The sequence below is a fragment of the Pleurodeles waltl genome, chromosome 11, assembly GCF_031143425.1.
Source record: "Pleurodeles waltl isolate 20211129_DDA chromosome 11, aPleWal1.hap1.20221129, whole genome shotgun sequence".
In the NCBI taxonomy this organism is placed as follows: domain Eukaryota; kingdom Metazoa; phylum Chordata; class Amphibia; order Caudata; family Salamandridae; genus Pleurodeles; species Pleurodeles waltl.
Window position 1 is genome coordinate 920,100,910 of NC_090450.1, and position 14,777 is coordinate 920,115,686.

A 14,777-nucleotide genomic window follows, 5' to 3' on the forward strand; every position below is an offset into this window, starting at 1 on the left:
TTATTCACATGCACAACTGTTTCATTATAGTAATAGTAGTGCAGCAGACCAAATCAGAGCACTTTTTTTTTTTTTAAGGAATAGTTTTCAAACATGAATTTTGAAACTTTCATGTTTCCACCCACCCTGACAAAGCCAACAGTAAACTAAGAGGCAAGTCAGGTATGAGCACCTTTTGAATGGCTATTCTACATGGACAACATTTTAGTATAATCACATGTTGGAGAAGTTTTCGTACAGCGCAGATCCTGAAGGTATGTATTTCCACATTTATAATATATAATAATAATAAAGAACAAGCATTGGCAACGCCAATAGGTTTAACCTTGGTGAAAGCTATTGCAGTTGTCTTGTTTTTTTATACATGTTGCAGATGACTGTAAAAATGTGGTGAAGTAATGGAAAGAGCTGCTGACTTGGGAACCAGGTTCGAGTCTCGACGTTAGCTGAACATCCTGTGATCCTGGCCAAGTCATGCAATCTCCCCAATGCCATGAAAAAGTGTCTTTGTGCAATACAACTGGTGCTCTTCTAAAACGCTGAAATACTTTCAAGTAACTTTTAAGTGATTTTTATCAAAATCTGCCCATACTGTGAAAAATGTGATCCATACACTTTTCAGGTGTTTCAGTGTCGTAGGTGAGAAAAGGAAGCCTGCGAGGGAAGAAGCCTGTGAGGGGAGAGAGCAAGGGTGAGGAAGCGCGGCAGCAGTGAAGGAGGCAGAGCTCGCAGTGCGCCACAGGGAGCACCAGGACAGCAGACAGTAGCAAAGGAGTGGGGATATATCGGCCATAGCTGGTTTTGAGTTGGGGGTAGTAGTAAACTATAGCAATAATTGGTGTTTCCTAGAGCTTTTGGCCCCCTGTGTCACTGCACCTGCTGCACCATTCAAATCATGGCCCTACTGCCTGCAAGGTAACTGCACGTGTGACTTCTTGTTTAGTAGTAAAATTTTGCAAAACTCTGTTCAGTGGGTTTCCTAGAGCTTTTGGGCCCTGTGCCACTGCACCTGCAGCACCATTCAAATCGTGACCCTCGTGCCTCCAAGGACAAATCAGAAAACCATTTATATCCAGTAATATATGCGTTCTGAAAAAGGCACAGTTGCAGACGGAATACAAAACTGTGTGGTTAAAAAAAAAAAAAAAAAAAAAAAAAACAAACACAAAAGCTTTAAAAAAAAAAAAGTCCCTTAACATTTATCCAGCTCTCCAAAACGAGTTGCCACAGGTGTGATAAATAAAGCATATGCTTTACACATCAAAGTAAAAACCAAGCATAGTTAAATTGTGTTACAATGTGGCCGGGTCTTTCCTGTGAAAAGATCATAGCCTGTGCTTGACAGTGAATGGGTCCTAAACAGTATAAATTACCCAAGATCACCATATGTTAGGCTGAGACGGAGACTGAAATGCATTTTTGTACTTTGTTCGTAAAAAGGTAGTTTCACATATTAAATGGACTCACCAAAGAAGAGGAATTTTGCCAAAAATGTGTTAAATATGAAAAAGTCTGTGCAAAAATTCTAAAAATGTATTTCATTTACATGCAGAACTGTTTCATCTGAATAGTACTATTACGAGACTAAATCAGTGCAAGTTTTTTTTTCCGTAAGTAATAGTTTCCAAACATGATTTTAGAAACGTTCATGTTTCCACCCTCCCTGCCCATGCCAATAGTGAACTTCATGCCCCATGATAAAAGGCAAATGTTTTGTGCAGCTGAAGAACGAGATACCTTTTGAGATGGCTTTGTCTAAAATAACATTTTTTTAAATGGCACAAGCAGGCTCCATGGAGAAAATATGCTATGTTCCTATTGCCTAAAAACGCTCTCACTTTGAAGTTACCTATTATCAAAATCAACACGAGGCTCCCTGCAAGACACAGCTTGACATTTGACCTCGGTCTTTGAATACCCAGCAAATGTGTGGAGATAACCAGATTACAGGCATGTTTATTAAGGAAAACAAGTTTGGGGAAGAATACTGTAAACACAGTTTTGGCATGGGGAGATATACGAACTCTAGCTGGAGAGACTAAAGAAAATAAACCCAGCAAATGCAAACCCAGAAAGTGTGAGTTACAAACCACAAAGCCTATGGCCAGAAACAGGCAAAACGCATTTCCAGGTCAACTTTCTGTAACTACAAAAGATGTCTTTTGCATACCACACAGTTGCTCTGTCTGGTTTGCTGCGACCTAATTAATGAGACACACATTCAAAAAGAAATACGAGACCAATTTAGAAAAATAACAGAGATTTTAATATATATTTCAACAAGATCATCAATATTGGGTAAGTTCTTTTAGGAGCTATAGATTTTACAAGAAAACAGTAAACATAACAGAGCTGTCAGATTTGAGGCATGAGCCTTGAATGCGGTAATCGAGAAACATACACTGCATTAGTATACTTACAAACATTTTTGGAGGGAGCCTTCTAGGACTTAAGGGCCAAAGTCCAAGAAACCACCAGCAGTTTGTTTTTACCTGTCTGATGTGTTCAGGTGCAAAGATGCTGGTCGCATTGGTAGGCTTGAGCGCTACATGTTAAAGTCTAAGGAAGAAGTACCTGCTGAAGAAAGACTGCAAGTGGGGGCTTGGGGACAAGTCAGCAGAACCCAAAGGAGGGCTCGGCGCAAAAGGGTCTCTGGAGCACAGGGACACATTTGGTTTATGTGAACGTGGGCTAGGGGGCTCGGGTGCAGGTGTTTAGTTCAATCACACTAAAAGAGAGTGGTGGGGGAGATCAGAAATATATATTAGGTGGCAAGCGACCCATACTAGATCCCTCAACGAAAGACTAGTTACCACAAGAAAGTATGGGGTTCACCGGTAGGTGTAGAGCTCAGTATACGGGAGACTGTCCTTGGGCTCTAGGACCTCGTTGAGTTCAGAGAATGCGTGGTGTGGGTGTAGTGGTAAGTCGGGGGGAGGGAATTCCTTTTACGGACTAGGTGGTCTCACACATTATATAGTGTCATGCTTCATCATTTGACCACCTAGCCCCACCCAGGTAGGATAATACCACTTGGGCGGACTCAACCTCGCCGTTAAAAGAACGGGAGGGAGTGCATAAATATATTTTGTCTGGAGATAATGGGATCCAGTTAAACTACGGGGATATAAAAGCACCTAGGCAGTCACCTGTGTGCAGTCTACACTTTAATGGTGGTAACTGCTGGTGCGGCTAAAAACGGGACGGGACACCACGGTGAGAACAAGGACTCACTGGGTCACCTCACTAAAAGTTGGCCGACATGTTTCTGCCCTCTACTGGGAGCCGTGGACGGTCTCAGGGCATTCTTCAGGGCATAGGATCCCTAACCATCATGCAAAATGCAGATAGATAAGACTCCCCTCAAGACCGGGGGAGGGGGGAGAAACAACAAAATATTATCATGCGTTGATAGAACGGGCCTACCTTGGGCAAGGAACTACCTCGCGGAGGCCCTAATGAAAGAGGCAATTTGCCTCAGTTTCCAGGAGGGGGAGTGTCCCCTTATTGTTGCACTTGCATCAAAGGAGGCGCTCGCTGTGCGCCTATCCTGACCCCTCGCTGGACCGCTTGAGGTGTTTAGTTCGCCAGGTCGCTGAAGGTAGAGGTTCTAACTTGGCTTTCATAACCTGCAGAGGGGAAGAAAACGGGGCAGTAGGGCTGCTCTCAAAAGCCTCCTGGATCCCGATGTCCCTCGATAACAGGTCGGTGTTGGCGTCGCTCAGACCCGGACTGGACATGCAAAAAGCCTTGGTAGAGGCAAGGGCTCAAGTATATAGGGTATTGGTGCTGAGGTTCTCCTGGAGAGGTCAGCATCTAAAGACTTGGGTGAAAGCGACAGGATTGACCTCCTGGACTCACAACAACCTCTTTCTGGTGAGATGCTCCCTTGATGGGCCCGATGGCCAGCAAAACAGAGTACTGAGCAGATGCATTTGGTGCCCCTGCAGATGCAGGGGTATGGCTCCTCCACCTCAAGGGAGATGTTGTAGGAGGCTGGACTGGCTTGTAGTGAGTACCAAGGGGTACTTGCACCTTGCACCATGCCCAGTTATCCCTTATTAGTGTATAGGGTGTCTAGCAGCATAGGCTGATAGATAATGGTAGCTTAGCAGAGCAGCTTAGGCTGAACTAGGAGACGAGTGAAGCTCCTACAGTACCACTAGTGTCATATGCACAATATCATAAGAAAACACAATACACAGATATACTAAAAATAATAGGTACTTTATTTTTATGACAATATGCCAAAGTATCTCAGAGTGTACCCTCAGTATGAGGATAGCAAATATACACAAGATATATGTACACAATACCAAAATATGCAGTAATAGTATTAGAAAACAGTGCAAACAATGTATAGTTACAATGGGATGCAATGGGGACACATAGGGATAGGGGCAACACAAACCATATACTCCAAAAGTGGAATGCGAACCACGAATGGACCCCAAACCTATGTGACCTTGTAGAGGGTCGCTGGGACTATTAGAAAATAGTAAGGGTTAGAAAAATAGCCCACCCCAAGACCCTGAAAAGTGAGTGCAAAGTGCACTAAAGTTCCCCAAAGGACATAGAAGTCGTGATAGGGGAATTCTGCAGGAAAGACACAAACCAGCAATGCAACAACAATGGATTTCCAGTCGAGGGTACCTGTGGAACAAGGGGACCAAGTCCAAAAGTCACAAGCAAGTCGGAGATGGGCAGATGCCCAGGAAATGCCAGCTGCGGGTGCACAGAAGCTGCTACTGGACAGTAGAAGCTGAAGGTTCTGCAGGAACGACAAGGGCTAGAGACTTCCCCTTTGGAGGATGGATCCCCCACGCCGTGGAGAGTCGTGCAGAAGTGTTTTCCTGAAGAAAGACCGCCAACAAGCCTTGCTAGCTGCAAATCGTGCGGTAAGGGTTTTTGGATGCTGCGGTGGCCCAGGATGTCGCCAATTGCGTCTGGGGACAGAGGGGGCGTCGAGCAAGACAAGGAGCCCTCTCAGCAGCAGGCAGCACCCGCAGAAGTGCCAGAAACAGGCACTACAAGGATGCGTGAAACGGTGCTCACCCGAAGTCGCAGAAAGGAGTCGCCGGAGGACAACTTAGGAGGTCGTGCAATGCAGGTTAGAGTGCCGTGGACCTAGGCTGGACTGTGCACAAAGGATTTCCGCCGGAAGTGCACGGAGGCCGGAGTAGCTGCAAAAGTCGCGGTTCCCAGCAATGCAGTCTGGCGTGGGGAGGCAAGGACTTCCCTCCACCAAACTTGGACTGAAGAGTCACTGGACTGTGGGAGTCACTTGGACAGAGTTGCTGGATTCAAGGTACCTCGCTCGTCGTGCTGAGAGGAGACCCAGGGGACCGGTGATGCAGTTCTTTGGTGCCTGCGGTTGCAGGGGGACGATTCCGTCGACCCACGAGAGATTTCTTCGGAGCTTCTAGTGCAGAGAGGAGGCAGACTACCCCCACAGCATGCACCACCAGGAAAACAGTTGAGAAGGCGGCAGGATCAGCGTTACAGAGTTGCAGTAGTCGTCTTTGCTACTTTGTTGCAGTTTTGCAGGCTTCCAGCGCGGTCAGCAGTCGATTCCTTGGCAGAAGGTGAAGAGAGAGATGCAGAGGAACTCGGATGAGCTCTTGCATTCGTTATCTAAGAAATCCCAAGAGACAGAGACCCTAAATAGCCAGAAAAGAGGGTTTGGCTACCTAGGAGAGAGGATAGGCTAGCAACACCTGAAGGAGCCTATCAGAAGGAGTCTCTGACGTCACCTGATGGCACTGGCCACTCAGAGCAGTCCAGTGTGCCAGCAGCACCTCTGTTTCCAAGATGGCAGACGTCTGGAGCACACTGGAGGAGCTCTGGGCACCTCCCAGGGGAGGTACAGGTCAGGGGAGTGGTCACTCCCCTTTACTTTGTCCAGTTTCGCGCCAGAGCAGGGCTAAGGGGTCCCTGAACCGGTGTAGACTGGCTTATGCAGAAATGGGCACCATGTGTGCCCATGAAAGCATTTCCAGAGGCTGGGGGAGGCTACTCCTCCCCTGCCTTCACATCATTTTCCAAAGGGAGAGGGTGTAACACCCTCTCTCAGAGGAAGTCCTTTGTTCTGCCATCCTGGGCCAGGCCAGGCTGGACCCCAGGAGGGCAGAAGCCTGTCTGAGGGGTTGGCAGCAGCAGCAGCTGCAGTGAAACCCCGGGAAAGGCAGTTTGGCAGTACCAGGGTCTGTGCTACAGACCACTGGGATCATGGGATTGTGCCAACTATGCCAGGATGGCATAGAGGGGGCAATTCCATGATCATAGACATGTTACATGGCCATATTCGGAGTTACCATTGTGACGCTACATATAGGTAGTGACCTATATGTAGTGCACGCGTGTAATGGTGTCCCCGCACTCACAAAGTCCGGGGAATTGGCCCTGAACAATGTGGGGGCACCTTGGCTAGTGCCAGGGTGCCCTCACACTAAGTAACTTTGCACCTAACCTTTACCAGGTAAAGGTTAGACATATAGGTGACTTATAAGTTACTTAAGTGCAGTGTAAAATGGCTGTGAAATAACGTGGACGTTATTTCACTCAGGCTGCAGTGGCAGGCCTGTGTAAGAATTGTCAGAGCTCCCTATGGGTGGCAAAAGAAATGCTGCAGCCCATAGGGATCTCCTGGAACCCCAATACCCTGGGTACCTCAGTACCATATACTAGGGAATTATAAGGGTGTTCCAGTAAGCCAATGTAAATTGGTAAAATTGGTCACTAGCCTGTTAGTGACAATTTGTACAGAGAGAGCATAACCACTGAGGTTCTGGTTAGCAGAGCCTCAGTGAGACAGTTAGGCACCACACAGGGAACACATACATATAGGCCACAAACGTATGAGCACTGGGGTCCTGACTAGCAGGGTCCCAGTGACACATAACAAACATACTGAAAACAAAGGGTTTTCACTATGAGCACTGGGCCCTGGCTAGCAGGATCCCAGTGAGACAGTGAAAACACCCTGACATACACTCACAAACAGGCCAAAAGTGGGGGTAACAAGGCTAGAAAGAGGCTACTTTCTCACAGATGTTAGCTGGCTGTTGAATTTCTGGACAGACCTCCAAGTCTGGGGAGGATGGTTGCACATCTTTTGGACGCGTTGGTCGGTGCAATTTTTGAAGACCCAGCGCAAGGCAGGGTTTGGTGTCAAGTATAGGGTAAGTCCTCTGTTCTTTGTCCTTCTTCAGTTTCCAGGTACACAAATCTGCATTCCTGGTGCCAGGTGGACCCCTAAATACTGAATTTAGAGGAGTGTAGGGTAGTAGCCTATAGGCTACTTACCCATGGGGTGATTAACACCCCTTATATGACCACATCCTGTGAAGAGTGGGCATATTCCTGACACAGAGTTCCTAGCTTCACCAAAAACATGATAGTGAAACTCTTCCTTAGCTGGGCACTTCAGGTACCCCACCTTAGGGGAGTGGCTAGCCTAGAAGTACAAAATACCTCCTGAATGCCTAATTTCCTGCCTGCTGTGGTGCCAAATAGGTCTTGGGGATAGCGTTCCCCAGGTCTGGGGGAAGCCAGGGTCGCATATCAAAGGCAGGAGGGTCTTTGAAGCCCCTGGCTCTCATATGCTAAATTACTAGCCAGACTGCTGGACGAGGTGCGGTCACCTTCCTTAGGAGCAAGCATTGCTTCTGGCCTCTGAGATTGTGGGCTCTCACCTGAAGGGGGTCAGATACTCATCTGCGGTGGAAAGCTGGCCGATACCAGTCAGCCAGCCTCTAAGGTGCCCTCTGAGTGCATGTCCTAATAAATCTGGTACTGGCATTAGTACAGATTTATTAAGACAATGTGTTTGACCCCATAAATGTCCTTAAGATGGCTTACTGAACACTTGCAATGTCCAGTGTTGGAACTAGGCATCACAGGAGTACATCTGCTCATGATGTGCCCGCCTATGTAATATAATGCACCCAGCCTTGGGGCCCTATGTCCTGCTGTAAAGGTGACTTTCATATATTACACGCAGTGGTTGTTTGCACCATTTCACGCATTCTGCAATGCCAGTCTGCATGCGTTTGAGTGTGGGTCCCTTAGGTTGGCATAATACAAGCTGCAGCCCTTAGGGACCCTCTTTATTACCCTGGCCCTGGGTGCTACGGGTACCATTTACTAGGAACTTATAGGGGTGCCACAATCCTTGCCAATTGAGTAACAACTGTCATTTTCAGGTAAAGGGCACTGGCACTTGGTTGGTAGAGACCCAGTGCTGATACTCCAAATGAGGATAAAAAAAAGGGGCGGAAACCTGTAAATAATAAAGATTTTTTTTTAAGAAATACTGTTTTCCATATAACTATACACACACACACCACCCCAAGTGATGTAGAATTCCTATTGCCGACGCCAAGGACATATTGTTTGGGGTCAAGGACTTTCAGTGGGACAAGTAGACCCAACCCCCTGCGGGATAAATCCTTTGGCTGCCAGTTTACAAGGAAAGGAACTGTCTGCAGCTTAAGTAATACTTGTGTCCATATGTTAGTGCTATTCAAACTTGTATTTATGGTTCATTAATGCAAAGCTTTTTGTTATAAGGGTAAGGACTCTAAATAAATATTGTACACTCACACTGCACTACTGACAGTGGTTCCACTGAAAAAAATGTGTACACACACATTTAAAACATTGAACAATATAAGGCTACATATAATGCTCCCAGGATACACTCTGATTAGATACACGTATTTGCAGAAGCTTGTAAGACTGATGATTCTTTGCTTTCAAAATAAGATGTTCAGTGAAAAATGCAAGTAGGAAAAAAAAAAGCTTTCCAAATTACTGTGAAATTTTAGGGACTATTTTTTAAAGCATCATTTACTAAGATGTGTGGATTCATGCTAGTAGTTCCAAAATATTAATATCTGAAAATCAGTGTAACCAGTTTTAACAAAATTATTGGAAACACAAATAGAAACAAGCAAAGCCAACCGATCCGACATTGGTGGTCAGTCTTTTGGTTTTCTCAATGCGTGTCTTGTTTTGACATGGATTTTGTAAGCCTTCATTGAGTAGGAGCTGCCAGGCCCTCACCATTGTAACAAACATTGGCAAAAAGGAAACAAATATTGGTCTCAAAAAGAACACATTGCCACTGTAGTTCCTGGCACTGAACAAAAAAACTACTTTGTGTGTCAATATGCTCCTTGTGGAAGAATAGAATGCTCTCACTCACAGTAAAGCCAGCCGGTAGATGGACAGAGAAAAAAGTAGAATTTTAATAAAACAGAAGGTTTTAGTTAGCATGAGACCTAATTAGGGGCCCAATTCTTAAAGAAATTCACAAAAGTGCACCCATGATACTTGTTTTAGCATTATCACATAATTATGGCTTTCATTAATTCACAAGAATGTACAGAAGTAGACCTCGAAATCGTACTCCTAGAAAATATTTATGAATTGTATAGGATGAAAAGCATGGTACATTCAGCATATTGGCTAATATCGGGCGATTTTAATCTCAATCTATTCCACATGCCTGGCGAAAATCACATCCAAACAGTGGCAACAGTGCCCGCCCAATCTCTCCCAACTAAAATCAGGAAAGACAAATTAGGTGAGAGTTTCATCCGCACCTGTGAAGGTATAGGCCTCTTCGCAGTAAATGGTAGAAAGCTGCTCGACATTCCTCCAGCATGGACAAGATCCTCTGGGAAAACAGTCTCCTACCTAGACTATACACTGGTAACCCCCGCCCTGTACATATTAGTGAGTAACTTCAGCATTGTGGACCGAGTGGAAAGTGATCACAAGCCTCAGGTAATAGGATCCACTCATCACCACTCAAACCGGAAAAAGAAGTAGCCCTGGAAGGGGCTTTTGGCACCGAAAACCTAAAACGACTTAAATGGTCATCCGATACCATCGTAACCCAAGCAGAAGACGCTCTACTAAGGCTAGAATTAATGGCCACAGGCAGGGCGAATTTGACAACGGTCTGGGAGAACTTTGCCACCAACCTCATTAACGCAGTCAACGTAGGAAGCACAAGAAAGGGAGCGCAATTGAGCCACCAAAAGCGTTTATATCTTCCACAGCCTATACGGAGAAGGAAAGCAATTGTAGCCAAATTATTAAGGCAAATGCGAACACTCCCAGACAACGGTCCACTATTGGCCGCCCTGCGAGAGCAGAGAAAACTCTTAAAAAACGAATTATGGTCTTTTAAAAAAACTGCAGCAGGAGACGCTCTGGGCAAAAACTACATTACGCATCTAAATCATCAGACTCCAAAAGATTCTGGAAAATCATCAACACAATGGACAAGGGACCAGTGGCAGCTAATAACGCAAATATTTCTGAGGAAGCTTGGGTACACCATCTAAAGTCACATCTAAAGGAATTGGACACCGAAATCTCTCCGCAATCCCAAGGGTACTCGGAGAGTCAAGAACCCGAGGTTGCAAAATGCCTAAAGATCTCAGCATCAGAATTAATAAATATCATTGGGAAGTCGCGAACGGATTGCGCCCCAGGGCCTAATGGTTTACCGCAGGCCCTGTTTAAACAGGAAACAGAAAGATGGGCCAACTTCCTGGCTGAGATGTTCAACTACATGCTCACAACGGGAATTGTCCCGGCACCTGGAGAGGCTCAATAATTCATCCCATCTACAAAGGAGGGAACGCAGCTTCCCCAAGCAATTACAGACTTATAGCTCTCCTAGATGTCGACCTTAAGTATTTTTCATCCTGTGTGTTAAAACATCTACAGTCTTGGGTTACAGACAATAACATTTTGCCATTAAATCAAAGCGGTTTTACCAAACATCAAGGAACACTTACGAACCTGATGGCACTGGGACTCATCACAAATAGAGCAAAAGCAACCAGGACCCTCACCTACCTGAGTTTTGTTGACTTTAAAGCTGCCTTCGATTGTGTTCCCCGTGGTAAACTATGGGTTAAACTACAGCTTTGGGGACGTCCAGCTACTATTTTAAAAGCCATTGAATTAATTTATTCTGACACATGGGTGAAGGTAAAATTAGGGGGCGGCTCTCATTTATCTAGGGCAGTTAAAACAACAGCTGGTGTTAAACAAGGCTGCGTATTGGCCCCAACACTCTTTAACCTGTATATAGCGGATCTGTCTACAAAGCTAAACGTGGATCCATCCTACTCCCTCTCTTTGGGCGGCCAGCAATTATCTAATATGTTATATGCAGATGACCTACTACTAATTAGTAACACCAGTATAGGCATGCAGAAACTGCTAAATAAATTAGGTGAGTTTGCCAGGGTAAACGAGTTAGAAATCAATCACAAAAAATCCAAAATTATTACCATCAATCGCCGGCATACCGGACAGCGTAAATGGCTCCTAAATGAAAAGATCCTGGAGGAAGTAAACTCTTACAGATATCTAGGAGTCGTGGTCGACGCCAGGTGCAACTTTGTTGCTCAAAAAGAAGCAATAAAAAACAGGGTGCAGACCCTTGCTTACACATTCTGTAAACTCGCTAATTCAATCTGTGGTTATGCCTTGAATCCCTTAACAGCCATAATGAGAGCCAAACTATTGCCAACTCTCTCGTATGGGGCAGAAATAATGAGGGGTATGGAGGAAACTCTTTTGGAGAAACTTTTGATAAAGACGTACAAGCGTGTCTTTCGGCTACCCAAGGCATGCTCCCGCTGCCCTGGTCAGACTAGAATTCATGTTGGTTAAACAATCACTGGCTCGACCGGGAGCTTTCATCAAATGCTGTTACAAACTGAGCTGCGCCCAAGAAGGGTCTCTAGCCAAACTAGTCTGGCAGGAAATCATCCTGGAAAGAGGTAATGGAAACTACAAAAGGTATCTGGAAAGGAATGCAAGCCTCTTGAATCTAGGTGGGGTTTGGGATCAGTCACTTACCACGACGGCTTTTAACAAAGCAGTCAATAAGTCATGTAAACTGCTTAGTTGGTTAAAAGACAAAGAGGCTCTGACCAAAAGGTCGCATGGCTGGCTGACCCTTATTTCGTATAAAACTCTAAAAGAATCTACACTCTTGGCCGCCTCCTATTCTCGGAAAATCAAGCAATGCTTTTTAAGGCTTAGGCTGGGCGATGTCCCAACGCCAGACCTCCTCCCAATTTGGAAGAAAGGGCCACAAATGGGTGCACAGGAGTGCCGCCTTTGTCATCGGGCGGTAGAAAACCTGATGCATGTGGTCTGCATTTGCCCGGCCCTGGCTGAAGATAGAAAACGTTTATTGAAAAAAGAAATAAACGGCCTAGGGATTAGATCCTGCAGACAAGCACTAATCGAAGCATTCAACCCACAAAACACAATATTGAACATTAGATTGGTTAAATTTTTGGAAATTTACTCCGGGAAAATAACGTCTGCTGGAAGAAGCCTGGGATAGGGAGGGCGCAAATAGAGACATAGTCCACCCACTTTGAGCAAAAACGCTAAAGATAGAAAGGTATGTTGGTAATATTCAACACACGGCCAGACCACTATGAAGTACTGTATTAGAACCCGGAGTCAAGTAGGGATTCTTCTTCTTTGTGAAATATACCTCCTCTCAGTTATTAAAAATGTTATGCAATTTATATGTTTTAATGTATGAGCACGGTTTTGTTTATGTTTTATGTAGAAAGATTACTTTTATGGTTTTAATTAACTAATAAAATAAAATAAAATAAAACTATTTTAGCACGAGCAAATACGCATGTGTAGATTTGCTCAAGCGAAAATCTATTGAGCGTTTGCAAGTTCACTTTCCCTCCAACCACATTTTGCCCAACCCTGGAAGAACACCCACTCCTGCCCTTGTCAGGAGTACATTTCCAATATGGGGAAAGAATAGAGAACAGCTGGTGAAATCCTTAAAACATGCAAGTTACTAGGTTTGCACAGGCTCAAAGGTGTTCCAACCCTGGAACTATTGCTTATTGCTTCCTCCAGTCCCAGTACGTAGATCTGCGGAAAGATGGCAAAATAAGGAAATTGCTAGTATTCGATCCCTACTATAGGATTAGCCCTGGCATAATTAGAGATGCTATTATCAGAGCTCTTATATAATGAGATTACTGCCATAATTTGTTGCCGCACTACATGGTACCAAAGGGACAAGTAGATTTGTTTTTTACAATAGATTTATGAAGCAACCGGTCCCTTAGACAAGCAGATATTTTAGTACATTCCACACCACTGATTGATAGGTATAGTTGACAATCCGAGTTGGATGCGGAACTAAAAAGAAAAGAAAATGTGCAAAACCATTTTTAAACAAATTAAAGGGTGGTGGAAACTAAAGCAACAAGAGAGCAGAAGCAACATGGGGTGGAAAATGAAAGCAAAACAGAGAGAGTGGTAGTTAGGCATAAGCAATGGAGGGTAAGATTCAGGCTAAATCAATACAGAGGAGGGTGGGAGGGATGCAAAAGCACCACACATACAGGGAAGTAATACAGGGGGTGGGAAAAAGCAACAGAGAGGGCACAGGTGGGGATAATGAACAACACGGAGAGCGAAGGAGGACAGGTGGGAGAAAGCAGCACATAGGTAGTGAGAAAGCAATGGGGAGAAGGTTATAGCAAGCGCAACAGGAAGGGGTTGGCAGGGAGAAGAACTCGGTGACAGAGAGGAACACAAGTGCAAGGGGAAAGAAGCATACGAGGCAGAGTGCTTGAAAACACATGGACTCTCATGGAGTGCTTAACATAAAAAAGTAGTACTTGAATAGCAAGCAATGGAAGCAGAAATGTCAGCTAATCAAACAGATGGTAAAGACGCCTACATGAGAGGGGAAAAACAAAAGACTGACAAGCTGTAACAGAATAAGAAGCAGGCACATGAGAGTGACAGGTAAGCTAAGTAATGGTATGCTGTGGGTGGGCTCCAAGTCCCACTAAGTTCTTGGTAAGCCACAATGTGCCTCACAGTAGGCATAACCTACCAGGAAGGTGTTATGCTATTATCAGTGCTTTAAATGGACGGGTACTGTTTAGTATGGTTTACTGGCGCTTCTTTAATTTGAAAGGAAAAGTACCTGCACCTCTCAGCACTCCTGCAATACATTTAATGGGAGGGTAGCGGCACTTCTTTGGAGCAAACAGGTACTCTAGATAGTTAACATTGCACTTCTACATTTTCATTTAACGCACTGGCTATAACACACACAAAAGACAGAGCCCAGAATAGCCATATACACAGAAACAAGGCAAAAAGAGCAAATATACAGAGATCTACGACGAATCATAATTAAAAGGACACAAACAATATACTCCAGCGTGAGATATCCACAGTTCACAAACGAGATGGCAATGCAACAAATAACGAGGCCCAGCGCAAGCAGTCTAAAATATATCTGCATTCGACAGTATACGGGACAACACTGACTCTAGAAGTGTTGTCAAATAGGAAGGAGGGCTTCAGTACCCGTCATCCCTTACCTTGGTCCCCGCGCACTTATCTAGAAACTCCCTCAGCTCTCTGCGCACAGCCTCCCGAAGAACATTCAGATTCACCCTCCCGCTGGACAGGTGAGCCGCCATCTCCCACGGACCAAGGAAATGACAGGTCAGGTGACCAGAAGGTCACGTGACTCTGCTGGGCAGGCCGGTGCACTGGGAAAAAGTGCCATTCTAGATTGTATCGTAATGTGGCGGCCATTTTAGACTGCCAACCGATGGTGAAAACATAACGACAAACCCTTAAAATAGATGGTGTTTTAAGATTCTTTCGAAAGCTGCTGTTTTTCTTTAATGTACATACATATTTTGTCTCCTGTGTTAATTTCATAAATG

General features: G+C 45.0%; 1 protein-coding gene across 1 annotated transcript in view; it reads right to left on the minus strand.

The window, feature by feature from the left end:
- Positions 1–14,556, minus strand: part of VPS33A (VPS33A core subunit of CORVET and HOPS complexes) — a 130,064-nt gene extending 115,508 nt beyond the window's left edge. The window contains exon 1 of the mRNA XM_069214935.1: positions 14,424–14,556. Within this exon, the coding sequence (XP_069071036.1) occupies positions 14,424–14,525 (102 nt within the window). The 5' untranslated portion in view covers positions 14,526–14,556. The remainder of the gene's footprint in view (positions 1–14,423) is intronic.
- Between the last annotated feature and the right edge of the window lie 221 nt (positions 14,557–14,777).